The following is a 26,822-nucleotide window of genomic DNA, read 5'->3' on the forward strand; positions in this document are numbered from 1 at the left end:
TAAAGTACAGTATTGTACTGTAATGTACAGTACTGTACTGCAATGTAATGTATGTACACTGTTGTAATGTAATGTAAAGTACAGTACTGTACTGCAATGTAATGTACGTTCACTATTGTAATGTAATATACTGTATGGTAAAGTACATTATTGTGCTGTAATGTATTGTCCTGTAATGTAATGTACAGTATTATACTGTAATGTACACTATTTTACTGTAGTGTACTGTACTGTTGTGTACAGTATTGTACTGTAATGTAATATACAGTAATGTACAGTAATGGAAAGTACAGTATTGCACTGTAATGTACAGTATTGTTCTGTACTGTTATGTACCGTATTGTACTGTAATTAAATGTAAAGTATTGCATTGTAATGTAATGCACAGCATTGGACTGTAATGTACATTATGGTATTGTAATGTACAGTATTGTACTCTACTGTAATGTACAATATTGTACTGTACTGTAATGCACAGTATTGTACTGTAATGTACATTATGGTACTGTAATATACAGTATTGCACTCTACTGTAATGTACAAAATTGTACTGTACTGTAATTGACAGTAGTGTACTGTAATTTACAGTATTGTACAGTATTGCACTCTACTGTAATGTACAGTATTGTTCTGTAATGTACTGTACTGCGATGCACAGTACATTACTGTGCATACATTTTCATGTACAGAATTATTCTGTACTATTATGTACAGCATTGTACTGTGTTGCAATGTGAAGTATTGCACTGTAATGTCATGCACAGCATTGGACTGTAATGTACAGTATTGTACTCTTCTGTAATGTACTGAACTACAATGCACAGTATTGTACTGTCATTTACAGTATTGTACTCTACTTTAATGTACTGTACTGTAATGCACAGTATTGTACTCTAATGTAATGTACTGTACATTGTCGTCCTGTACTGTACAGTAATGTACTGTACAGTTACAGTATCAGGTCCAGGTCGATCACTTTCGGCTTTGGGTTTACGTCATGTGCATTTTGTCTTGTCTTATGAGGGTGAGTGCACAAAGCGATAAATGGCCGGCTGAATGATTGTGTGGATCAGTTTCATTTAACGACACATTGATTAATCCACCGTGACCCCGGCGACATTTTCATTGCTTTGATGTGACAATTCTTTGGCGGCATGTGAAGCTTGTGGACCTGGAACAATGTCTACATTAGCATGGAACAATGTCTACATTAGCCCGGAACAATGTCTACATTAGCCCGGAACAAGCTCTACATTAACCCGGAACAATGTCTACATTAGCATGGAACAATGTCTACATTAGCATGGAACAATGTCTACATTAGCCTGGAACAATGTCTACATTAGCCCGGAACAAGCTCTACATTAACCCGGAACAATGTCTACATTAGCATGGAACAATGTCTACATTAGCCTGGAACAATGTCTACATTAGCCCGGAACAAGCTCTACATTAACCCGGAACAATGTCTACATTAGCCTGGAACAACGTCTACGTTAACCTGGAACAATGTCTAAATTAGCCCGGAACAATGTCTACATTAGCCCGGAACAATGTCTACATTAGCCCAGGACAATGTCTACATTAGCCTGGAACAATGTCTACATTAACCCGGAACAATGTCTACATTATCCCCGAACAATGTCTACATTAGCCCGGAACAACGTCTACATTATCCCCGAACAATGTCTGCATTAGCCCGGAACAACGTCTACATTAGGCCGGGGCAATGTCTACATTAGCCCGGAACAATGTCTACATAAGTCCGGAACAATGTCTACATTAGCCTGGAACAATGTCTACATAAGCCCGGAACAATGTCTACATTAGCCCGGAACAAGCTCTATATTAGCCCGGAACAATGTCTACATTAGCCCGGAACAAGCTCTACAATAGCCTGGAAAAATGTCTACATTAGCCTGGAACAATGTCTACATCAACCTGGAACAATGTCTACATTAGCCTGGAACAATGTCTACATCAACCTGGAACAATGTCTACATTAACCTGGAACAATGTCTACATTAGCCTGGAACAATGTCTACATTGAGCTACATAGAGCTAGCGGCGTATCCTCGGTAGGCCCACATAAGGGCAAGGAAAACTCACACCCTATATATACTTATATCATGTATATATTACATGTTATTATGAATGTTACTAGATACTACATATATACTTACATCATGTATATATACATGTTATTATGAATGTTACTAGATGACATATATACTTACTTCATGTATATTTTACATGTTATTATTATCATGAATAATACATGACATATACTTACATCATGTATATATTACATGTCATTATTATCATGAATAATACATGACATATATACTTACATCATGTATATATTACATGTTATGAATGTTACTAGATGACATGTATACTTACATCATGTATATATTACATGTTATTATCATCATGAATAATACATGACATGTATACTTACATCATGTATGTTTTACATGTTATTATTATCATGAATAATACATGACATATATACTTACATCATGTATATATTACATGTTATGAATGTTACTAGATGACATGTATACTTACATCATGTATATATTACATGTTATTATCATCATGAATAATACATGACATATATACCTACATCATGTATATATTACATGTTATGAATGTTACTAGATGACATGTATACTTACATCATGTATATATTACATGTTATTATGAATGTTACTAGATGACATATATACTTCATGTATATTTTACATGTTATTATTATCATGAATAATACATGACATATATACTTACATCATGTATATTTTACATGTTATTATCATGAATAATACATGACATATATACTTACATCATGTATATATTACATATTATGAATGTTACTAGATGACATGTATACTTACATCATGTATATTTTACATGTTATTATCATCATGAATAATACATGACATGTATACTTACATCATGTATGTTTTACATGTTATTATTATCATGAATAATACATGACATGTATACTTACATCATGTATATTTTACATGTTATTATCATCATGAATAATACATGACATGTATACTTACATCATGTATATTTTACATGTTATTATCATCATGAGTAATACATGACATGTATACTTACATCATGTATATTTTACATGTTATTATCATCATGAATAATACATGACATGTGTACTTACATCATGTATATTTTACATGTCATTATCATCATGAATAATACATGACATGTATACTTACATCATGTATATATTACATGTTATTATCATCATGAATAATACATGACATGTGTACTTACATCATGTATATTTTACATGTCATTATCATCATGAATAATACATGACATGTATACTTACATCATGTATATATTACATGTTATCATCATGAATAATACATGACATGTGTACTTACATCATGTATATTTTACATGTTATTATCATCATGAATAATACATGACATGTATACTTACATCATGTATATTTTACATGTTATTATCATCATGAATAATACATGACATGTATACTTACATCATGTATATTTTACATGTCATTATCATCATGAATAATACATGACATGTGTACAGACAGAATAGAGCGACCAACAATAGCTGAGTTGGTAGAGCGGCCGTGCCAGCAACTTGTGGGTTGGACGTTCGATCCCTGCTTCCGCCATCCTAGTCACTGCCGTTGTTTCCTTGGGCAAGACACTTTACCCACCTGCGTCCAGTGCCACCCACACTGCTTTAAATGGAACTTAGATATTGGGTTACATTATGTAAAGCGCTTTGAGTCACTAGAGAAAAAGCGCTATATAAATATAATTCACCTCACCTTTGAAAAGTGCATTGCATGATGGGTAACAGTCAGTAAGTGTCAAGCAAGCATTCTTCCAATGTGAGCAACTATTCTAAGGACAAGCCGGCATTATTTGTGGCTAACAGGACTCTGCAGGGCTGACAGACAACACAGACTGATTTCCAAGGAAGGGAAGTCCAGGGAGCAGTCGGAACCAAATTGCTGCTTCGGTTGGGCGTTTGGCTTTAATGAGGTCCGAATGCAAATGTCTGCATTGTGCTGTGGACCCAGAAGGACCAGCCCAGTTCCAGTGTTTCCAGCGGGGACTCATTTAGCCCCTTGTGGTGTTGACAGACACAACCTTCTGCTCCGGTCCAAACCTCCTTCTGCACTTCTACAGCCATTAACTCATTGAAATTGTTGAGTGCCAGAACTCTGAGATTGCTTCAACCTTTTGGCTCAGGTCCATCTCTCTACCCGGATCCTCCTCTCACCGAACCTTGCTCTCCTTCAAATCTGTCTTCCTGACGATTAGCTGCTGTTCCAAACACAGAGGGAGTGTAATTAAGGATCCAGACTGGGCTGTCAATGCAGCTCAGTACTGCATGAAGAACACCAGACTAAGTGTTTTCTCTAATAAGCCTTCAAACTGCAAACAACACGCGTACCTGGGAAGCCCGGAGTCCCCGGGGGGAACACCAGACAGCAGCTGCCTGCAAGTTAGCCCTAATAAGAAGCAAAGTTTATCACCCAAAGCAAAGCCTCGTGTTTACTTCCTTGTCTGGGACCTGGGAATGGATGGACCTGAAACCCTATCACATCATCTTTGTTTCAATGCCCATCGTGCTTTTTCATCGATTGAACAATGCTAGCTGGTGTTGACTGTGTGTCTCCTGTCTCTCCACCAGAGAAAGTCAGTATGCTGTCGGCATTGATCGCTCCCTTCAAGTACACCAGTCCAGGGACCAGCAGCACGGAGGACGAGGACAGTTTGAGTAAGTAACATCCTGTCTGGTATCACTTGGTCTGTCAGTCGGCAGTTAAACTGGGCGATACTGTCAATCAGGACTATTATTGCATTGCCTGGATTGCAATGACGTCACATCCAGCCCGTTGAAAATGTATGCTGGTCCAACAGCATCTGTTGTCAATGGGTACTAGGCACCATTCAGCCTTGCTCAAAGAAACACATCCTATGCTTGCCTCGTTTTCGGCTGTACGAACCGCTTAAATCGCGAAAAAGGAACATTTTCTTCACAGTTCCTCGAAAAGAAAACAAAAAGGGCGGAGGAGTGCAAGATTTTATGAAAGACGAAAAGTAGCACACACTCCATACGAGGGAGCAAAGTCATAGAACACACAAGTTTACAATGATCACTTTGTTAAAGGTATATTTTTAATATACTTTAATTGTTTATTATTTCCGATCAAAGCATTATCTTGATACTATTTATATTTCAATTATTAACAAACAGAAACCAGAAAGTCAGAGTCAGTGATACTTTGTCAGGAAAGGTACTCTGACGTGTCCTCTTGTGTACAAACCATGTTTCCATGTGTGTAAATATAAACACAATATAATGATTTGCAAATCCTTTTCAAGCCATATTCAGTTGAATATGCTACAAAGACAACATATTTGATGTTCAAACTGATAAAAACTTTTTTTTTTTTTGCAAATAATCATTACTTTAGAATTTGATGCCAGCAACACGTGACAAAGAAGTTGGGAAAGGTGGCAATAAATACTGATAAAGTTGAGGAATGCTCATCAAACACTTATTTGGAACATCCCACAGGTGTGCAGGCTAATTGGGAACAGGTGGGTGCCATGATTGGCTATAAAAGCAGCTTCCATGAAATGCTAAGTCATTCACAAACAAGGATGGGGTGAGGGTCACCACTTTGTGAGCAAATTGTCAAACAGTTTTAGAACAACATTTCTCAACGAGCTATTGCAAGGAATTTAGGGATTTTACCATCTACGCTCCGTAAAATCATCAAAAGGTTCAGAGAATGTGGAGAAATCACTGCACGTAAGCCATGATATTACGGACTGTTGACCCCTCAGGCGGTACTGCATCAAAAACCGACATCAGTGTGTAAAGGATATTACCACGTGGGCTCAGGAACACTTTATAAAACAACTGTCAGTAACTACAGTTGGTCGTTACATCTGTAAGTGCAAGTTAAAACTGTACTATGCAAAGCAAAAGCCATTTATCAACAACACCCAGGAACGCCGCCGGCTTGGCTGGGCCCGAGCTCATCTGAGATGGACTGATGCAAAGTGGAAAAGTGTTCTGTGGTCTGACGAGTCCACATTTCAAATTATATTTGGAAACTGTGGACGTGGTGTCCTCCGGAACAAAGAGGAAAATAACCTTCCGGATTGTTATAGGCGCAAAGCTCAAAAGCTAGCATGTGTGATGGTATGGGGGTGTATTAGTGCCCAAGGCATGGGTAACTTACACATCTGTGAAGGCACCATTAATGCTGAAAGGTACATACAGCTTTTGGAGCAACATATGTTGTCATCCAAGCAACGTTATCATGGACGCCCCTGCTTATTTCAGCAAAACAATGCCAAGCCACGTGTTACAACAGCGTGGCTACGTAAAAAAAGAGTGCGGATAATTTCCTGGCCCGCCTGCAGCCCAAACATGTCTCCCAAGGAAAATGTGTGGCGCATTATGAAGCGTAAAATACGACAGCGGAGATCCCGGATTGTTGAAGGGCTGAAGCTCTACATAAAACAAGAATGGGAAAGAATTCCACTTTCAAAGCTTCAACAATTAGTTTCCTCAGTTCCCAAAGGTTTATGGAGTGTTGTTAAAAGAAAAGGTGATGTAACACAGTGGTGAACATGCCCTTTCCCAACTACTTTGGCACGTGTTGCAGCCATGAAATTCTAAGTTAATTATTATTTGAAAAAAAAAAATTTTTTTATGAGTTTGAACATTTTTGTAGCATATTCAACTGAATATGGCTTGAAAAGGATTTGCAAATCATTGTATTCTGTTTATATTTACATCTAACACAATTTCCTAACGCATATGGAAAGGGGTTTTGTATGTTGTACACAAATGTTTCAGGGTACATCTGACAACAGGACAATTGTTTGTTAAGTAGTTATGTAGTAACTGTGGGGTGCTAGTTTGTGTACATGGACGGGTCCTCGCAAAATGCAAAGTTTAATCATAAAATACAAGTTTACCCGAGCAAAAACGATGCATATTTATCCCAGAGAGTTTTGATATCAATGTCCTTGACCCAGACACACACCAAGAAGTTGTAGACCTTCATGCTTTTTCAACTTCCATCTGTTTTGTGCTGTAAAATAATATCTGGAGCACCATAGTTCCATATGTCTGGGAACTCCACCAACGTACAATCCTTGATCTCACTTCACAATTCCAACCCCAAGGATCTATTCCATTGCATAATTGTACTTTTTGCTGCTTTTTACAGGAAGATCTAGGTCCCTTGCATAGTCAGATAGTTAGTTCAAACTTTTTTGCAGCATATTCCAAAAAACACAAGAGGGCTGTCAAATAGATGATTTTGACTAGCTTTCTTGCAGTAGGACTTTTCCAAGCCACAAAGTATGCCTGTTGTACAGAATATCTTGAAGCAGTGTAGACACCTTGCTTGAGTTTCCACTCACGACTAGAAGCAGTGGTCAAGCAAACCTCTTTAAAAAGGAACTGCACTTTTTTGCCTGTCTTTCACAATCCTTCAGACAAAAAGATGCAAGTATGTTCTTCAATGCGTTCATTCTAACTCGGAAATGAAAGTCTGCTCACGATGGAGCCATTGGGATGTCTTCTATTCCTGGAGGGTAGTGGAGAAGAAGTACTTTTTTTTAGTACTTAGTACTCGTGCTCCATGTTGTTTCACTGTGCCGAAAACTTGAATTTACCATCGGAATACTCGTGCTCAGAAATAGAAGGTTCTGGATCGTCATTTGCTCAAAAGTTGTCGGCGTTGGCTCTCCTAAAGTCTGCCATTGTTGGTTCCAGGTTTTTGACGGGGAAATCCATCCTTGTCCAAGCGCTCCCTGAAAGCAATCAGCGTAGGAAATACATTCCAGCAATGCTTAAAAATTAGCAAACTTTTGTAAATAACTTATCATCAACATGCCAGGAATTGATTAACGTGGACCCCGACTTAAACAAGTTGAAAAACTTACTGGGGTGTTACCATTTAGTGGTCAATTGTAGGGAATATGTACTGTACTGTGCAATCTACTAATAACATTTCAATCAATCAATCAAAAGCCTGTTAGTACATTATATCAATACTTACAGTATGTGTATGAACGTGTATTTTAGTACAATACATAAATACTTACATGTGTATGTTAGTACATTACATAAATACTTACATGTGTATGAACTTGTATTTTAGTACAATACATAAATACTTACATGTGTATGAACGTGTATGTTAGTACATTACATAAATACTTACATGTGTATGAACTTGTATTTTAGTACATTACATAAATACTTACATGTGTATGAACGTGTATGTTAGTACATTACATAAATACTTACATGTGTATGAACGTGCATTTTACTACATTACATAAATACTTACATGTGTATGAACGTGTATTTTAGTACATTACATAAATACTTACATGTGTATGAACGTGTATGTTAGTACATTACATAAATACTTACATGTGTATGAACGTGTATGTTAGTACATTACATAAATACTTACATGTATATGAACGTGTATTTTACTACATTACATAAATACTTACATGTGTATGAACGTGTATGTTAGAACATTCCATAAATACATGTGTATGAACGTGTATTTTAGTACATTACATCAATACTTACATCAATCAATCAATCAATCAATGTTTACTTATATAGCCCTAAATCACTAGTGTCTCAAAGGGCTGCACAAACCACCACGACATCCTCGGTAGGCCCACATAAGGGCAAGGAAAACTCACACCCAGTGGGACGTCAGTGACAATGATGACTATGAGAACCTTAGAGAGGAGGAAAGTGATGGATGTCGAGCGGGTCTAACATGATACTGTGAAAGTTCAATCCACAATGGATACAACACAGTCGCGAGAGTCCAGTCCAAAGAGGATCCAAGACACAGCAGCGAGAGTCCCGTTCACAGCGGAGCCAGCAGGAAACCATCCCAAGCGTAGGCGGACCAGCAGCGCAGAGATGTCCCCAGCCGATACACAGGCGAGCAGTACATGGCCACCGGATCGGACCGGACCCCCTCCACACGGGAGAGTGGGACATAGAAGAAAAAGAAAAGAAACGGCAGATCAACTGGTCTAAAAAGGGAGTCTATTTAAAGGCTAGAGTATACAAATGAGTTTTAAGGTGAGACTTAAATGCTTCTACTGAGGTGGCATCGCGAACTGTTACCGGGAGGGCATTCCAGAGTACTGGAGTCCGAACGGAAAATGCTCTATAGCCCGCAGACTTTTTTTGGGCTTTGGGAATCACTAATAAGCCGGAGTCCTTTGAACGCAGATTTCTTGCCGGGACATATGGTACAATACAATCGGCAAGATAGGATGGAGCTAGACCGTGTAGTATTTTATACGTAAGTAGTAAAACCTTAAAGTCACATCTTAAGTGCACAGGAAGCCAGTGCAGGTGAGCCAGTATAGGTATATATGTATGTATATATGTATATAAAGGTATATACAGTATAGGTATATATGTATGTATATATGTATATAAAGGTATATACAGTATAGGTATATATGTATGTATATATGTATATAAAGGTATATACAGTATAGGTATATATGTATGTATATAAAGGTATATACAGTACAGGCGTAATGTGATCAAACTTTCTTGTTCTTGTCAAAAGTCTAGCAGCCGCATTTTGTACCAACTGTAATCTTTTAATGCTAGACATGGGGAGACCCGAAAATAATACGTTACAGTAGTCGAGGCGAGACGTAACAAACGCATGGATAATGATCTCAGCGTCTTTAGTGGACAGAATGGAGCGAATTTTAGCGATGTTACGGAGATGAAAGAAGGCCGTTTTAGTAACGCTTTTAATGTGTGCCTCAAAGGAGAGAGTTGGGTCGAAGATAATACCCAGATTCTTTACCGTGTCGCCTTGTTTAATTGTTTGGTTGTCAAATGTTAGAGTTGTATTATTAAATAGAGTTCGGTGTCTAGCAGGACCGATAATCAGCATTTCCGTTTTTTTGGCGTTGAGTTGCAAAAAGTTAGTGGACATCCATTGTTTAATTTCATTAAGACACGCCTCCAGCTGACTACAATCCGGCGTGTTGGTCAGCTTTAGGGGCATGTAGAGTTGGGTGTCATCAGCATAACAGTGAAAGCTAATACCGTATTTGCGTATGATGTCCCCTAGCGGCAGCATGTAGATGCTGAAGAGTGCAGGGCCAAGGACCGAACCCTGGGGAACTCCACACGTTACCTTAACGTAGTCCGAGGTCACATTGTTATGGGAGACACACTGCATCCTATCAGTAAGATAAGAGTTAAACCAAGACAGGGCTAAGTCTGACATACCAATTCGTGTTTTGATACGTTCTAATAAAATATTATGATCGACGGTATCGAAAGCAGCGCTAAGATCGAGGAGCAGCAACATAGATGACGCATCAGAGTCCATCGTTAGCAATAGATCATTAGTAATTTTTGCGAGGGCTGTCTCCGTGGAGTGATTTGCCCTGAAACCGGATTGAAAGGTTTCACATAGATTGTTAGACGCTAAGTGTTCATTTAACTGCTCCGCAACAATTTTTTCAAGGATTTTTGAAATAAAGGGAAGGTGAGACACCGGTCGGTAATTTACCATGAGGTCAGGATCGAGGTTAGGTCTTTTAAGAAGAGGATGAATAACCGCTTTTTTGAATGCTAGGGGAACAGTGCCCGAGGAGAGTGATAAGTTTATAATATTTAGCACTGATGGACCTAATAATTCAAAGAGCTCCTTGATCAGTTTCCCAGGAAGAGGGTCAAGTAAACATGTTGTCTGTTTTATTCCATTTACACGTTGTAACAATTCCTCTAATGTTATTTCCTCAAAACGGGAGAAACTATTTTGGAGGGCAGTATCTGCCGTATATACAATCGTGTCAGTGTTAATAGAACCCCGTTGTAGCTGGGACGCATTGTCTTTAATCTCCTTTCTAATGACTTCAATTTTCTTACTAAAGAATTGCATAAAGTCATCAGCTGAGTGGGTTGAGCTACTGGAAGGAGTCCCTTGTTGGGTTAGCGATGCTACCGTACTAAACAAAAATTTAGGATCGTTTTTATTACGGTGGATGAGATTTGAGTAATATTTAGCTTTAGCTAAGGTAAGCATGCGTTTATAAGTTATTAAACCATCACTCCATGCTTGATGGTGCACCTCAAGTTTAGTCGTGCGCCATTTGCGTTCCAGCTTTCTACATAATAATTTCTGAGCTCTAGTTTCTTCTGTAAACCACGGGGTGCGCTTTTTTGGAGCCTGTTTTAACTTTAGCGGTGCTATGTTATCAATGGTTTCGCGCAGGGCGTCGTTAAAGTTGTTAGTGAGGTTATCAATAGAGCCCACATACTTTGGGAATGGTGCCATTACCGAGGGCAGTAGGTCAGCAAGAGTTGTCGTTGTGGCTGTATTAATGTTGCGGCTGCTATAGCAGGTATTATTATTATTAGTTTGACGAACATGCGTCTGAACCTCGAATTTTATAAGGTAATGATCGGACAATACTTTAGTATACGGGAGTATCGTAACTTTGGAAACGGTGATGCCCCTGACAAGCACTAGGTCTATCGTATTACCGTTGCGATGCGTGGGTTCATTTATTATTTGTGTGAGACCACAGCTATCAATTACAGTCTGGAGCGCTACGCACGGTGGGTCCGATGGGGTATTCATATGGATATTAAAGTCCCCCATTATGATTATATTATCGGCGTGTGTCACTAGATCAGCAACGAACTCTGAGAATTCATTAATAAAGTCCGAATAGGGCCCTGGGGGGCGGTAGATAACAGCCAGGTGTAGAGGCAGCGGTGTGACAGACCTCATAGTAAGCACCTCAAACGATTTATATTTATTATTTATGTTAGGACTAAGGTTAAAGTTTTCGTTGTATATTAGTGCGACCCCCCCACCCCTTTTGAGCGGACGGGCAATATGCGCATGTGTAAAGTTAGGAGGACATGCCTCTTTTAGCGCAAAAAAGTCGTTTGGTTTAAGCCAGGTTTCGCTGAGACCGATGACGTTAAGATTGTTGTCTCTGATAATATCATTAACTAACAACGTTTTAGGAGACAATGATCTTATGTTTAAAAAACCTATATTATAGGTAGTGGGCTGTTTTTGGGAGTTTTTGATCAAATTATCCGTAGTAGCAATATTAATAATGTTGTGTTTATTATGCCCAGTGCATTTAGTATAGTTACGACCATATCTAGGAATTGATACGACAGGAATTTTCCGATTGTTTGATTGTTGCTTTGATAAACTGCACACATCATGGTTAGCCACCTCAGTAACGGGGATTTTCCGATTGTTTGTTTGTTGCTTTGATAAACTGCACACATCATGGTTAGCCACCTCAGTAACGGGGATTTTCCGATTGTTTGTTTGTTGCTTTGATAAACTGCACGCATCATAGTTAGCCACCTCAGTAAAACACATGTCCAACTCTGAAACACTCAAAGCAGAAAAAACTTGTTCTAATTTAACAGACTCCTTACCCAGACCAGTAGTCTCGCATTTTCCATCTAATCCCGTCTTCGGGATGGAGGAAAGTGGTGTCCTGTGGGGATTAGCCTTCTGCTTTGTTTTTAGCCCCGCTCGGCATCCGCGTTTCCGATCACACCGCTGGCGTCTGCTCCGTAGACGGCCCCCGCTGCTACTAGACTCCCCTGCTTCACAGGCCGCTGGATGTAGCCGCCGATGTATTCCCATGCTAGTTAGCAAGTCTAGCACGCAAGTGTCTATCAGTCCAAAACGGCCCGATGTGTCCACATCCAGAAGTGTCTGGCGGTCGTACGTGATCACGGAGTGACCACGATGTGAGCCAGCCATAAAGTTTGTGGAATTGTCCGGTATTTCTGCCAAATGTTCCATCTTTAGCAGGAGCTCCTCGAGAGCGCAGCCCGTCCGGGCGCCGCCATCTGTTTGATACATGTGTATGAACGTGTATGTTAGTACATTACATCAATACTCACATGTGTATGAACGTGTATGTTAGTACATTACATCAATACTTACATGTGTATGAACGTGTATTTTAGTACATTACATCAATACTTACATGTGTATGAACGTGTATTTTAGTACATTACATCAATACTCACATGTGTATGAACGTGTATGTTAGTACATTACATCAATACTCACATGTGTATGAACGTGTATGTTAGTACATTACATCAATACTCACATGTGTATGAACGTGTATGTTAGTACATTACATCAATACTCACATGTGTATGAACGTGTATGTTAGTACATTACATAAATACTTACATGTGTATGAACGTGTATTTTAGTACATTACATCAATACTTACATGTGTATGAACGTGTATTTTAGTACATTACATCAATACTTACAGTATGTGTATGAACGTGTATTTTAGTACATTACATAAATACTTACATGTGTATGAACGTGTATTTTAGTACATTACATCAATACTTACAGTATGTGTATGAACGTGTATTTTAGTACATTACATCGATACTTAAAGTATGTGTATGAACGTGTATTTTAGTACATTACATAAATACTTACCTGTGTATGAACGTGTATTTTAGTACACTACATAAATACTTACAGTATGTGTATGAACGTGTATTTTAGTACATTACATAAATACTTACAGTATGTGTTTGAACGTGTATGTTAGTACATTACATAAATACTTACATGTGTATGAACGTGTATTTTAGTACATTACATAAATACTTACATGTGTATGAACGTGTATTTTAGTACATTACATCAATACTTACAGTATGTGTATGAACGTGTATTTTAGTACATTACATCGATACTTAAAGTATGTGTATGAACGTGTATTTTAGTACATTACATAAATACTTACCTGTGTATGAATGTGTATTTTAGTACACTACATAAATACTTACAGTATGTGTATGAACGTGTATTTTAGTACATTACATAAATACTTACAGTATGTGTTTGAACGTGTATGTTAGTACATTACATAAATACTTACAGTATGTGTATGAACGTGTATTTTAGTACATTACATAAATACTTACAGTATGTGTATGAACGTGTATTTTAGTACATTACATAAATACTTACAGTATGTGTATGAACGTGTATTTTAGTACATTACATAAATACTTACAGTATGTGTATGAACGTGTATTTTAGTACATTACATAAATACTTACAGTATGTGTATGAACGTGTATTTTAGTACCTTACATAAATACTTACAGTATGTGTATGAACGTGTATTTTAGTACATTACATAAATACTTACAGTATGTGTATGAACGTGTATTTTAGTACATTACATAAATACTTACAGTATGTGTATGAACGTGTATTTTAGTACATTACATAAATACTTACATGTATATGAACGTGTTTGTTGAACATTACATAAATACAACGAGCATGATAAGAAAAAAAATGCAGTTCCACTTTATTACATTAAGTAACACGTGATTAATCATAAAACATTTTGAATTAATCATTTACTAATGCAAAAATTGTTTTATTAATTTCATAGTTTGTATATCTTGTTTAGCACTTAGCAATAGTGCTACTTGCTGGATTAGCTTTTTACTCAGCTTCTAAAACTTGTAGATCTTCCTCGGTATTTTCAGACTCAAAAATAGAAGTTTCTGGATCCACATGTGTCCTAATAGTATTTGGCGCTCATGAAGTCTGCCATGATTAAGGACAATTGTTCTGAGCGAAATAGCGAACGTTGTGATGCGTCTGTAAATGAATGTGCCGCCGTATGCTGAAAATTACCAAAATATGTAAATATTACATGTTATTAGGAATGTTACTACATTACATACACAGTTACAGCTTGTATATAACATGTTGGAGGTTTTTAGAGCACTTTATATGCAGAATAGAGTGAAACCCATTACTTCCATTGTTAGCAGACTCTTGCTAGCATTTATTTACAAATTAAAATGCAAAAAACAATTGTGAATGTTACACACCCATTAACTTTAGCATTTTATATTGACCAGATGTTTTTTCTTTTTCTTGTTGTTGTTGTAGTAAATCTCATGTTTACATTAATTTGTTGAAAACAATAAATTACTTCTTAAAGCCACTTTTTTGGTCATATATCAACCTTTTAAATTTCCATGATAATGTTAAATCATATAAAAATCCCTCAAGGTAAGAACTTTTCTCAGGGCATTTTTCAGGTGAGTATGAAAATAGTTTAATTAGTTAACTTTGTATCATAATTAATGAATTTTTCAATTGTTAGAATTTTTTTCCCGTTTTATTGTTCTTTACATATTTGTATGTATTCTATGATTAGGTTAGGTATTAACTTGGGGATATTTAGGTATGCATTGTAATTTCCTCGAAAACTCAACTTTTCCAGTTGTCAGAATGGAACACATTCATAAGTTAAGGACCATCTTGCAGAAGTAACACGTTCATAAACTGAGGACCATCTTGCAGAAGTAACACATTCATAAGTTAAGGACCATCTTGCAGAAGTAACACGTTCATAAACTGAGGACCATCTTGCAGAAGCAAAAAGACTACAGTCGATATTTGGATCAATCTGCCTATTACTGATCGGCAACATCCGGAATGAAAACATCTGTGTTATCAAATAAGAGCGGATCATTAAATTCTTCCGCTAACTCCAAACAATGACTAATTAATATTAAGCGTGAATGATGACAATCTTGATTGACTGCGAACACAAGGGCATGACCAACAATGACTGTCTCTCAGTCTTCCATTAACATTTGTGCCATCTGAACATATTTCAGTTTTTCCCAGCGCGACAGTCCACCACTTTGCCGTAACTGGTGTCGAAGTGTGTACGGCAGCTCCTGGGTGCAAGTGTGAAATAAAGCGGGTGGCAGTCACTCCTCTCCTCCTTTCTCACTCTGCCTGCCGCTAGTGGAATCCCACCCCCGTCACAAATAGGATTTTGGCTTTGCATCGGCCACAGGGACCGATGTTTCTGGCTTACAACGCGGATTCCCAGCCAATTTAGAGGCAGATTACGACATGATTTGGCAGATAGCATTCCAATTTTTAGGGGATTTGTATTTTAGAACACTTAAATATGATCAAGCCCTGTGGTATGAAGTGGGCTCTGCCAGCAGAGATTAGACTTTCCTTGTGTACCAAGTGGTTCAATCTGCCTGCAGACATTTTCATTGATTCCCTTCAACAAAATGTTACTTTTATCAGGCATATCATTGAACTACTTTTTGTTTTCCTAGGTACCAGCAGCACGGAGGTGAAGGAAAACCGTAACATCGATAACCTGGAGGATCGCTCCTTAGCGTCTGCTGAATGTCAATCCCGTTTTTGCTCTGACTCTACGAGGAGTGGGAGTTCTGGTCTAAAGAGGAAACGCCCCCTGGAGGAAGACAACAACGGCCACCTGAGCCAACTCCATCTGATCTACAAGAAACTGTCCTGGTCTGAGGCACAAAAGAATGCTTTGGTTCAGCTCAATGAGCTACGGCCTGGCCTTCAGTATCGCATGGTGTCACAGACCGGACCGGTCCATGCTCCGGTCTTTTCCATTGCCGTTGAGGTCAATGGGCTGACGTTTGAGGGAACGGGTCCGACCAAAAAGAAAGCCAAGATGAGGGCGGCAGAGCTTGCACTAAAGTCATTTATCCAGTTTCCCAATGCTCCTCAGGCCCACCTCGCCATGGGAAACATTTCAAACCCTTCAGCCGACTTCACCTCAGACCAAGCTGACTTCCCTGACACCCTATTCAAGGAATTTGAGTCTTCGCCATGCTCTGATGGCCTCACCTTCTGCAACTCCGAAGCAGAAAGTCACTTATTATCAAGTGAGCTCCTAAGACATGGTCGCCTGCTTCGCCATACCTTGGACCTGATGGTACAGGCTCAGCAGAGGTTGGGAGGCATTGTTCCAGAGCCAAATATGCCCAAGAGTCCCGTGGTGTTGCTCAATGAGCTACATCCGGGCCTGCGCTATGCTTGTCTTTCAGAGCAAGCCGAGGGCCGACGGCTTCGGAACTTTGTGATGGCGGTGCGTGTAGATGGACGTATTTTTGAGGGCTGCGGTCGCAGCAAGAAGATGGCAAAGACACAGGCAGCCCAGTGTGCTCTCGAGGCCCTCTTGAATATCAGGACAGTCCCTGAAAGGAGGCCAGGTCTCAAAGCCAGCAGGAAGAGATGTCCTCATTTACCCCAGGTGAGTGTCAAGTTAAGCTTCTTTGGCAGGCAATTAGCTTCCTACTGAGGCCCGCAAGGACCAAAAAGTCTTTGCAGCTCAAACCAAACAAGTATGACAGACGTTGGATTCAAAGTAAGGCGGGACCTCAACAATACGTAAAACAACAATAGATTAGTTTTATGGATGGTTATTTTTAGTCTCTGTTTGAAAATCAGTGAAACATTTTCAATGTTAAAACAGGGAAAGCAGGGGACTGTTTTGTCAGTTTTTTTTACTTTGCAAACAAATAATGAATGGGTGATACGGTTCTCACTTCAAATCATTGAACAAAGCCTCAAGCCGGGCTGCTCGTAATTTTCATTGGTTGAGTTTGGGGACTGCCAAGTCTCAGATTTCAGTCTACACAAAACATATGTTTGTGGTGAGCTGTTCACCACAATGCAGCTGGGATAGGCTCCAGCACCCCCGCGACCTTGAGAGGAAGGAGCGGTAGAAAATGGATGGATAATATATTTGTTGTATTGTTCTTACATTACAGTGCCTTTTAGAATGTTTCAGATAGGAATGATATCTTACAATGTATGTGTTTGTGGGGACTATTCTTAAATGAACAAAATATATTTGGCCCTGATACACAGAAACATTTATTACAACGTAACACAAGAAAATAAACCTCAGGACTGGGATAAAGGTTTTCTCAATTTGCAAAGTGTTGTTTTCTTGTGTAGCTTCACATTGACTACACACGTCATTTCAGTCTGTGGCCCAAAGCTAGGAGAAAAGCAAAGAGGAAATAAACAAAACAATGGGCTCATCTCATGCTCATTTACCCAAATACCCAAAATTGCAATCAGAGCTGGGGAAATAGTTGCTGAGGAAATTGGACGCCTCAAGTAAGAATTGCGAGATTGTCTGGCACCTGTAGACACTAATCCCAACTTCACTTCACCTGACGGCACAGTCTCAATGATTTATTTGGGTGTTGGGACATCTTTATCTCTGGTGTTGGTAGTGAAGGAACTTAATGCACCACCTCTCGACCTGGGGCTGGGGTCTCCTGGCAAAGCATGCGGTATGAGAAACTGACTGATGGAGATAGTGTCCCTCATCATTTAGCCTTCATCCCATCCTGTAATCTGTACAACCCTCGTTGTAGTGATGTGTAGGTTTACTCTCGATGTCTGTACAGTACTTTAGATCTTAGCTGGGAACTGAAGATCAAAGTACACAAGCTTGGCCACATGACTTCTTAGAAAACTATGTGACTTCTCGAACAAATCCGAGCTTCATTTTCCCTATTCTTGACACACTGTTGTTGTCAGGCCGGTGTTGACATGAGTCAGACTATAAACAGCCTTTTCCAGCCTTGAAGAACTCAAGTAGCGACTGTCCTTCTCCAGAACATAACATCAACCAAGCAAACCTGCACGTTTGCCTGAGAGAAACCTTTTCTTTTCTCCCCTCGGCCACTCTGTCTGAAGGGATTTGCTGCAGCAGTTTAGTTCCAGAGAGCATCTTTTTTCCTGAAAGTTAGGCCAACAAGACGTTCATCTCCAAAAACTAAAGGAGGCCAAGTTCACCTGAATGTGGAGTCAGTCATGACGTGTGTTTGGAAGGTGGTGTGTTCCAGCGTACTGATCTACCAGCCCAGCGGACAAAGGGTGACCATGGCTGCAGAAGAGGTGTGTAACAGGTGGGAGGTGCCAGCTATATGAAGGTGTTATGGTGCAATGCTGAGTTACCTGTTACAACTTCATCATTTCTCTAATGACTTTGCCTGATGATAGAAGTCCTTAAGCATGGCATCCATTTGGACCAAAAACTGACAAACTGACTCGTTTTCTTTAATCAAAGATGGATTTTAAAGTTTTCTTGACCAATATTGATACATTTCAAGTAGAGCTGCACAATTATCAACATCAAGGTTTTATTAGTGCCATGAATAATCAGTTTGTTTATTTTTTTTCTTTCTCTGCCGTCACCAGCATTTGAGTGACAGACATGTTAGCCAATCAAAATTGCGATTGTTTTTCTCCCGCTTGAAAGAGGGAGGAAGAGGTCTCACTCTGTGCAGCTCTCTTAGCACCTGAACCTATTTATTTAACGGTAAAATTAACTGAACGCAGTGAGCCCTCTTCTCACTCATTCACAATCTTTGTGTCGGTAGGCTAAGAGCGGGACGCCAGCTCTACACACGCAGGCACAAACAAACAAACACACACACACACACTCTACTCGCGACTCACCAGTGAAGTGCTGCAGAAGAACAAGATTAGGAGGGAAAAAATACGATCAAAAAGCCTAAAATCCCCTTGCAGTAATATTTCATCTTCAAATCGGATGGGCAATATGAGCCCATCAACACGGGCCAACGAGCGAGACTGTCGTGAACACGTGATGACCATAAAAATAGTCAATGTCCGACCTAATTTTATAAACTAGGGGAAAAAAAATCACTTTAAGATGTTCAATATTTATTTACGTTAATTGTTTGCCTACAGATATAAAAGTCCATTTAAATTTGTTGTTTGTTAAGGATAACAGTTATATACCTTCCAATTACAGTACAATGGTAAACATTTCTACAGTCACGAGAAATAACAGTTTATATCCTTTGAAATGGTTACTTGCTTTATAATGATACACAATGATCACTGCATAGTTTTTATGTCTTCAGTGACTGAGTTAGTATTATTATCTTACAATAGCATTATTTTTGTTTGTTTCCTCAGTTAATTCACCAAAACGTCAGTGTGGAGTTATTGAGTCTGTTTAGTCAATTGGAGGGTACGAAGGTCCTGAGTAGTCCTGGGTTCAATCCCGGGCTCGGGATCTTTATGTGTTGAGTTTGCATGTTCTCCCCATGAATGCGTGGGTTCCCTTTGGGTACCCCGGCTTCCTCCCACCTCCAAAGACATGCACCTGGGGATAGGCCCCTCCCACCTACAAAGACATGCACCTGAGGATAGGCCCCTCCCACCTCCAAAGACATGCCCCTGGGGATAGGCCCCTCCCACCTCCAAAGACATGCCCCTGGGGATAGGCCCCTCCCACCTCCAAAGACATGCACCTGGGGATAGGCCCCTCCCACCTCCAAAGACATGCACCTGGGGATAGGCCCCTCCCACCTCCAAAGACATGCACCTGGGGATAGGTTGATTGGCAACACTAAATGGTCCCTAGTGTGTGAATGTTGTCTGTGTAGGCCCTGCGATGAGGTGGCGACATGTCCAGGGTGTACCCCGCCTTCCGCCCGATTGTAGCTGAGATAGGCACCAGCGACCCCAAGGGGAATAAGCGGTAGGAAATGGATGGGATGGATGGATAGTCAATTGGAGAGCTAGCTTGCGCAGTTTGTGGCTCCATGATGATGACTTCTGTTTTGTTTGATCAGCTGTTTTACTGCCGTGTCACACACACACACACACTCAAACACACACACACACACACACACACTGTTTGGAGATAATTAAGGTATGTAAATAAATATTTACAAAATATTTCTGTGTAAATAACTCATTTCACAATGTAAATATCGGTGTCTTATAGTCCGGTGCAGCAAATATATGGAAACATAATGTTTTCTTCTAAATTGTAGTGGGTGTGGCTTATATCCTCGTGCGTTCTATAGTCTGGATAATATGGTAATGATTTAATGAGTGTCACTTATAAGTATTGATCAAATCCAGACTGCAAGGCATTTCTGAAACGTGAGCTATGCGGACATAGTTTCCAACTGTTGCTGCAATGAGTGCACATGAGAGCGGGGGCGTGGGGGCAGTGATCTGTGTTGAAGCAAACAGTGGACAGAGTTCTATTTTTTAACAAATGCACACATATTTAAAGGGCGGCTGTGGACGAGGCTAAGCAGAGGGTGTGGGAGAAGTTCGGAGAATCCCTGGAGAAGGACTATCGGGCAGCACCAAAGCTGTTCTGGAAGACCATACGGAACCTCAGGAGGGGGAAGCAGGGAACCATCCAAGCTGTGTATAGCAAGGATGGGACTCTGCTGACTTCAAGTGAGGAAGTCTCAGAATCAGAATCAGAAAATCTTAAATAACCCCAAAGGGGAAATGAATATTTACAGCACAATCCCATTTAAGATCAGACAAATATTACAGGGAGACGGAACATGATCTCTGACGGGTCTGCCAACTTCCGATGTCTCTGACAAATATGGTTAAAAACAGGTAAACGCTGGGGGGGTGTATATGTTGAGGAAAAAAAAAAAATCAGTCTAAGCCTGGGCCCCTGGAGTGGGGGTCCAGACTGAGGCCAAGGGAAAAAAACCTTCATAGCCATAGCATACATTAGCATGTGTGTAAGAGGGAAACATCAAAGAACACAAATGACATTAAGAGCAGAGCTGATGCAACCAGACACTTCTACACACAGCTATGAATAAAAAGTAAAAGAAACATATACAGCGTGGTGGCCTCTGCGGTGTTCCACGCCATCGTCTGCTGGGGTGGGGGAGGGGGGGATGGGGGGGGCACGGCCAGAGACAGGAGCAGACCCAACAAAGCAACCAAAAAAGCCGACTCCACCCTCGGCTGGTCACCAACTCTCGGCCAATGTCCAGTCCGCATGGATGAGCGAGGATACATCTAAGGAGACCGGGGTGTCCGATACCCGCTCATTCAGCCAAGACACTGTGAAGCGTGTCCGTCCCGGAGCTCTGCGCCAGCTCCGCAGTCCTGTCTCTTCATCCGCATCTCCTCCAGTCTCTCCAAATGGACTCTTGTGTAGCAGAGACCCAGCAGATGGTCTCAATGGCCAAAAGGCTCCCGGGAGGCAGATCCAGAAGTTCACAAAAAAGTAAGGCAGAAGTCACGAAAGTGCCACCCCTTGTCACACAGTCCCCAAGGGTCCCCAACCAAAAGGCAAAAAAAACCTGCCTGAAAAAAGAGGCAAACATCAGGAACACAAAAGAATGACACAAGAGCACGGAGCTCCTGCCAACAGTAGCCACTACAGCGGCGCCAACTTGGAAAAATAAAATAAAATAAACGTAAAAAAGGGCGTGGAAAGAGCACTTTGAGGAACTCCTGAACCCAACTACATCAGAATCACCCTCCCTGACAGGAGCAGAGCCTGAGGATGATGGGGGATTGACGTCCATCTCTCGGAGTGAAGTCACTGAGGTAGTTGGGACATCTCCACAGTGGCAAAGCTCCGGGGGTTGACCAGATTTCAAACTTCCACTCCCTCTTTCTCGGGCTTGAGGTGTCGGGACCATCATAGCTGAATAGACAAGCGTTTTGTCAATAACTTCTCTTTAACCAACATAGAAATAAGGGTATTTTCAGGTGAAGTATGTCCTGCCTGCGTACGATATCACAACAATCATAGGCTTATTGTCAGTAATATCAAAAAACAAAGACTAAAACAAACTTCAACCAACACTAGCGATGGAGAAAAAAGGTAGAGCATGCTTAGCAGCCTAATGTACGCCCGAAACTAAAGAGGAGACCTTTTACCAAGGTATATATATACCTATCAAGGAGGAAAAAGAGCAAGTTTCATTTTCAATGGTCTCCATCTTTCAAAGGCATCCCCGATACAAATTCTGGTTTTGTTCCTGGCTTTGTCATGCATAGGTTGAGAAAGGTAACTTTGAAATTGACTAAGGTCTGACATGTTTAGTAACTTTACCAGTGGCAGTAGCCAGACGAAGATGGCGGTGTGTAATTTGCAACCTGGATGTGACACACTCACTGACTTTGTAATCGGTCAAACGGTGGAGGGCGGGACATCGAAATGAAAAGAATAACAGATCTAATTTTGAAATGAGCATTTCCTGGCTGAACTACTGTTTTTAGATATAGAGGTATTGAAAAAGAAAATGATTTATTAATGCCTTTTGACATATCAGGGCCATTTAGTGATAAATTGGCATGAAATTACTACATATGGCTCCTTTGAAAATGAGCTGCGAATGGCTCGGGCCACACTTTGGACACTCCTGTCCTGAAGGTCTTGAGTACAGCATATTAATTGAAAAGACAGAAACTTGCGTTTGTTAACTCTAGCAGGAGTTAATGTCACGAGTACATCTGGAGTACAGAAGGTGTTAGGATTGCATCCTTGTCCTCAAAAACCCTAACCCTAAGTTCCTGTAAAAATACAATTCTCGGCCTGCACGTGCAAGTGAGAAAGTGTTGGACTAATCCCCCCGCTTAGTCGGCCAAGTGGAACTATTAGCCTTCTGTTCAGGTCGTGATTGGCCACTTCATCTCTCCTCTCCGTCACAACGCGGAGCCTGATGCTGAGACTTGTGCGCTGGTGGAGGTCAGTGGTCGGGACGCCGCCCTCTGAGCCTCGGACCAAGTCCATTAGATGAGGAAATGTGCTGGGCTGCACAGCTGAATGATGAGTAAAGTTTAGGAGCAGAAGGTGTTCTTGTGATTCACGATAGTTAGTGTCAACAAAAGGTTTCCGATGTTTTTATAGGCCGCCTAAGATGAAATGTGACAAAGTGATTTGATTGGGTTGTCTGATAGAAAAGGTCAAGTGGAGTCATTTCTCCTCCTCAGCACAGCAAATGAAATATGACTTGAGCACGTGAAGGTGACCCCTGTCAGCCGGCGAGTCTTCTGCAGATTGCTTTCTTTGTCTAATCCGCCTCACTCCAAGCAGCTGTGACAGACTGGTCATTAATTAATATTGCCACAACAAATTAGAGACAGGGCCGAGCTGCCCGTCTCCACAGGAGATGCCCCAGCAAGGCTGAGAGGGACGAGGTGTGAACAACACGCCGGAGAGGAGTTCATTAGCGGCGTTACGGCCTCAGCAGATCAACAGCAAGTGACAGCCGCCACAGCACGCCGTCCTCCCAGCATCAGCTGTGATTAACACCATGGTCTGCTGGTGCAAATAGTCTGACACAACATTTGCAGCCGTCAATCTTCCCTTTCGCCAGGGAAAATGGACCTTGTGTCTGAATGAAGCACCATCGGCTGTATTGGCCGAGTACACGCACAGAATTGGACTAAAAACAAATACTACCACTTAAAATACAAACCTAAATAACTCATGTGTGCAAGGCTTGAGAATAAGACGTGAGCATGAGTTAGTACCTTGACAGGGACAGATTAATTCCGGAGTTATTTTACGGCGTTCATCAGATTGATAGCCTGAGGGAAGAAACTGTTCTTATGACGGCTCCTTCTGGCAAACTGTGATTTGTAACGCCTGCCGAAGGGGTTTGCAGTGATGCTGCCTGCCCATTTTCTGACCTGGGACCGGTATAAGTCCCGGATGAGGGGAGGTGGACACCGATGATCTGATTGTCCCTTGCAGTCTGTGTGTGAGCAGCTCGGTCAGACCGTGATGGAGGTGCACAGAACAAACTGAATGCTGGACGTGTAGAACATGATCAGCATGTCCCGGGGCCGGAAGTACATCCTCTGCTCTGCCTTTGTTCTCACCCTGTCAATAGCACCGTGTACATGGACAACATGTATTTAATCTGATCATCATCAAGTTTAAAATGTACATGCATCACACCTTAGATCGAAATACTTAACTTTGACATGCGCAGAACCTAACATAAACCGATAGGTGTGTTATTCTTTTGCTACAAATTAGCTCCCTGCAGGTGGTGAAGAAACAGTGACTTCCACTGTAAACAAACATGTTACTTTGTACATTTCTGCTTGTCCGACGTTATCACAGTATTTTTTTCCTTCTGTTCACTACTTTTGTTTCACCTCTCTTTTTGAAATGGAACTGTTCTGTGCCTTTTAAATTGAGAATATGTACAGGTTATTGCGTGTCTTAAGGTTACGACATTCCGTGGAAATGTTTGAGGCTAGCAGTTAGCACTTGGAGTATCTGTAAATTTAATGAATAAAAACTTGTTAAGACGACATGTGGATACCTCCTTTTATTGTGACATGGACACGTGACACTCCAGACCATACTTTTGTTTTTGCTGGTCTAGTTTTAAAGCAACAAACTCAAGAGTGTATAAGACTACTTCTCTACATGTGGACTGTGGGAGACAGACAGCAGCAAGACAATTACTTCATTTCAAGACTAATGTAGTCCTGCTCAGCCACTAAAGTACATTTGACATCAAAGAAATGTGCACTAAGGATCATTTCACCTGAACTTCGGAACATGTGTTTTCATGTGCTACAATCCCAAAGACTTTCGGCGTAAACCACCCGTCTCGATCGGAATGACAGTTTGATCCAAACGGATGTGATGGGCTCAGAATATTCCGAATTGCGTGTTTTCATGAAACAATTTTTATTGCAGTAAGGCTTTTAATCCGATGAATTGTGTCCATGTGCACATAGCTAATAACAATATTCAAAGTGTCCATGTGCACATAGCTAATAACAATATTCAAACTGTCCATGTGCACATAGCTAATAACAATATTCAAAGTGTCCATGTGCACATAGCTAATAACAATATTCAAAGTGTCCATGTGCACATAGCTAATAACAATATTCAAAGTGTCCATGTGCACATAGCTAATAACAATATTCAAACTGTCCATGTGCACATAGCTAATAACAATATTCAAACTGTCCATGTGCACATAGCTAATAACAATATTCAAAGTGTCCATGTGCACATAGCTAATAACAATATTCAAAGTGTCCATGTGCACATAGCTAATAACAATATTCAAAGTGTCCATGTGCACATAGCTAATAACAATATTCAAAGTGTCCATGTGCACATAGCTAATAACAATATTCAAAGTGTCCATGTGCACATAGCTAATAACAATATTCAAAGTGTCCATGTGCACATAGCTAATAACAATATTCAAACTGTCCATGTGCACATAGCTAATAACAATATTCAAAGTGTCCATGTGCACATAGCTAATAACAATATTCAAAGTGTCCATGTGCACATAGCTAATAACAATATTCAAAGTGTCCATGTGCACATAGCTAATAACAATATTCAAAGTGTCCATGTGCACATAGCTAATAACAATATTCAAAGTGTCCATGTGCACATAGCTAATAACAATATTCAAACTGTCCATGTGCACATAGCTAATAACAATATTCAAAGTGTCCATGTGCACATAGCTAATAACAATATTCAAAGTGTCCATGTGCACATAGCTAATAACAATATTCAAAGTGTCCATGTGCACATAGCTAATAACAATATTCAAAGTGTCCATGTGCACATAGCTAATAACAATATTCAAAGTGTCCATGTGCACATAGCTAATAACAATATTCAAAGTGTCCATGTGCACATAGCTAATAACAATATTCAAAGTGTCCATGTGCACATAGCTAATAACATTATTCAAACTGTCCATGTGCACATAGCTAATAACAATATTCAAAGTGTCCATGTGCACATAGCTAATAACATTATTCAAACTGTCCATGTGCACATAGCTAATAACAATATTCAAAGTGTCCATGTGCACATAGCTAATAACAATATTCAAAGTGTCCATGTGCACATAGCTAATAACAATATTCAAAGTGTCCATGTCCACATAGCTAATAACATTATTCAAACTGTCCATGTGCACATAGCTAATAACATTATTCAAAGTGTCCATGTGCACATAGCTAATAACATTATTCAAACTGTCCATGTGCACATAGCTAATAACAATATTCAAAG

The 26,822-nt window shown here is 40.1% G+C and overlaps 1 protein-coding gene across 2 annotated transcripts in view; it reads left to right on the forward strand.

Moving 5' to 3' along the window:
- adarb2 (adenosine deaminase RNA specific B2 (inactive)) overlaps positions 1-26,822 on the forward strand; it is a 470,621-nt gene that overhangs the window by 289,106 nt on the left and 154,693 nt on the right. For both annotated transcript variants that reach the window (XM_061922410.1, XM_061922411.1), the window contains exons 2-3: positions 4,708-4,794; positions 16,267-17,219. In XM_061922410.1, coding sequence (XP_061778394.1) covers positions 4,708-4,794; positions 16,267-17,219 — 1,040 coding nt within the window. The remainder of the gene's footprint in view (positions 1-4,707; positions 4,795-16,266; positions 17,220-26,822) is intronic.

The sequence above is a fragment of the Nerophis ophidion genome, linkage group LG15, assembly GCF_033978795.1.
Source record: "Nerophis ophidion isolate RoL-2023_Sa linkage group LG15, RoL_Noph_v1.0, whole genome shotgun sequence".
Lineage (NCBI taxonomy): Eukaryota > Metazoa > Chordata > Actinopteri > Syngnathiformes > Syngnathidae > Nerophis > Nerophis ophidion.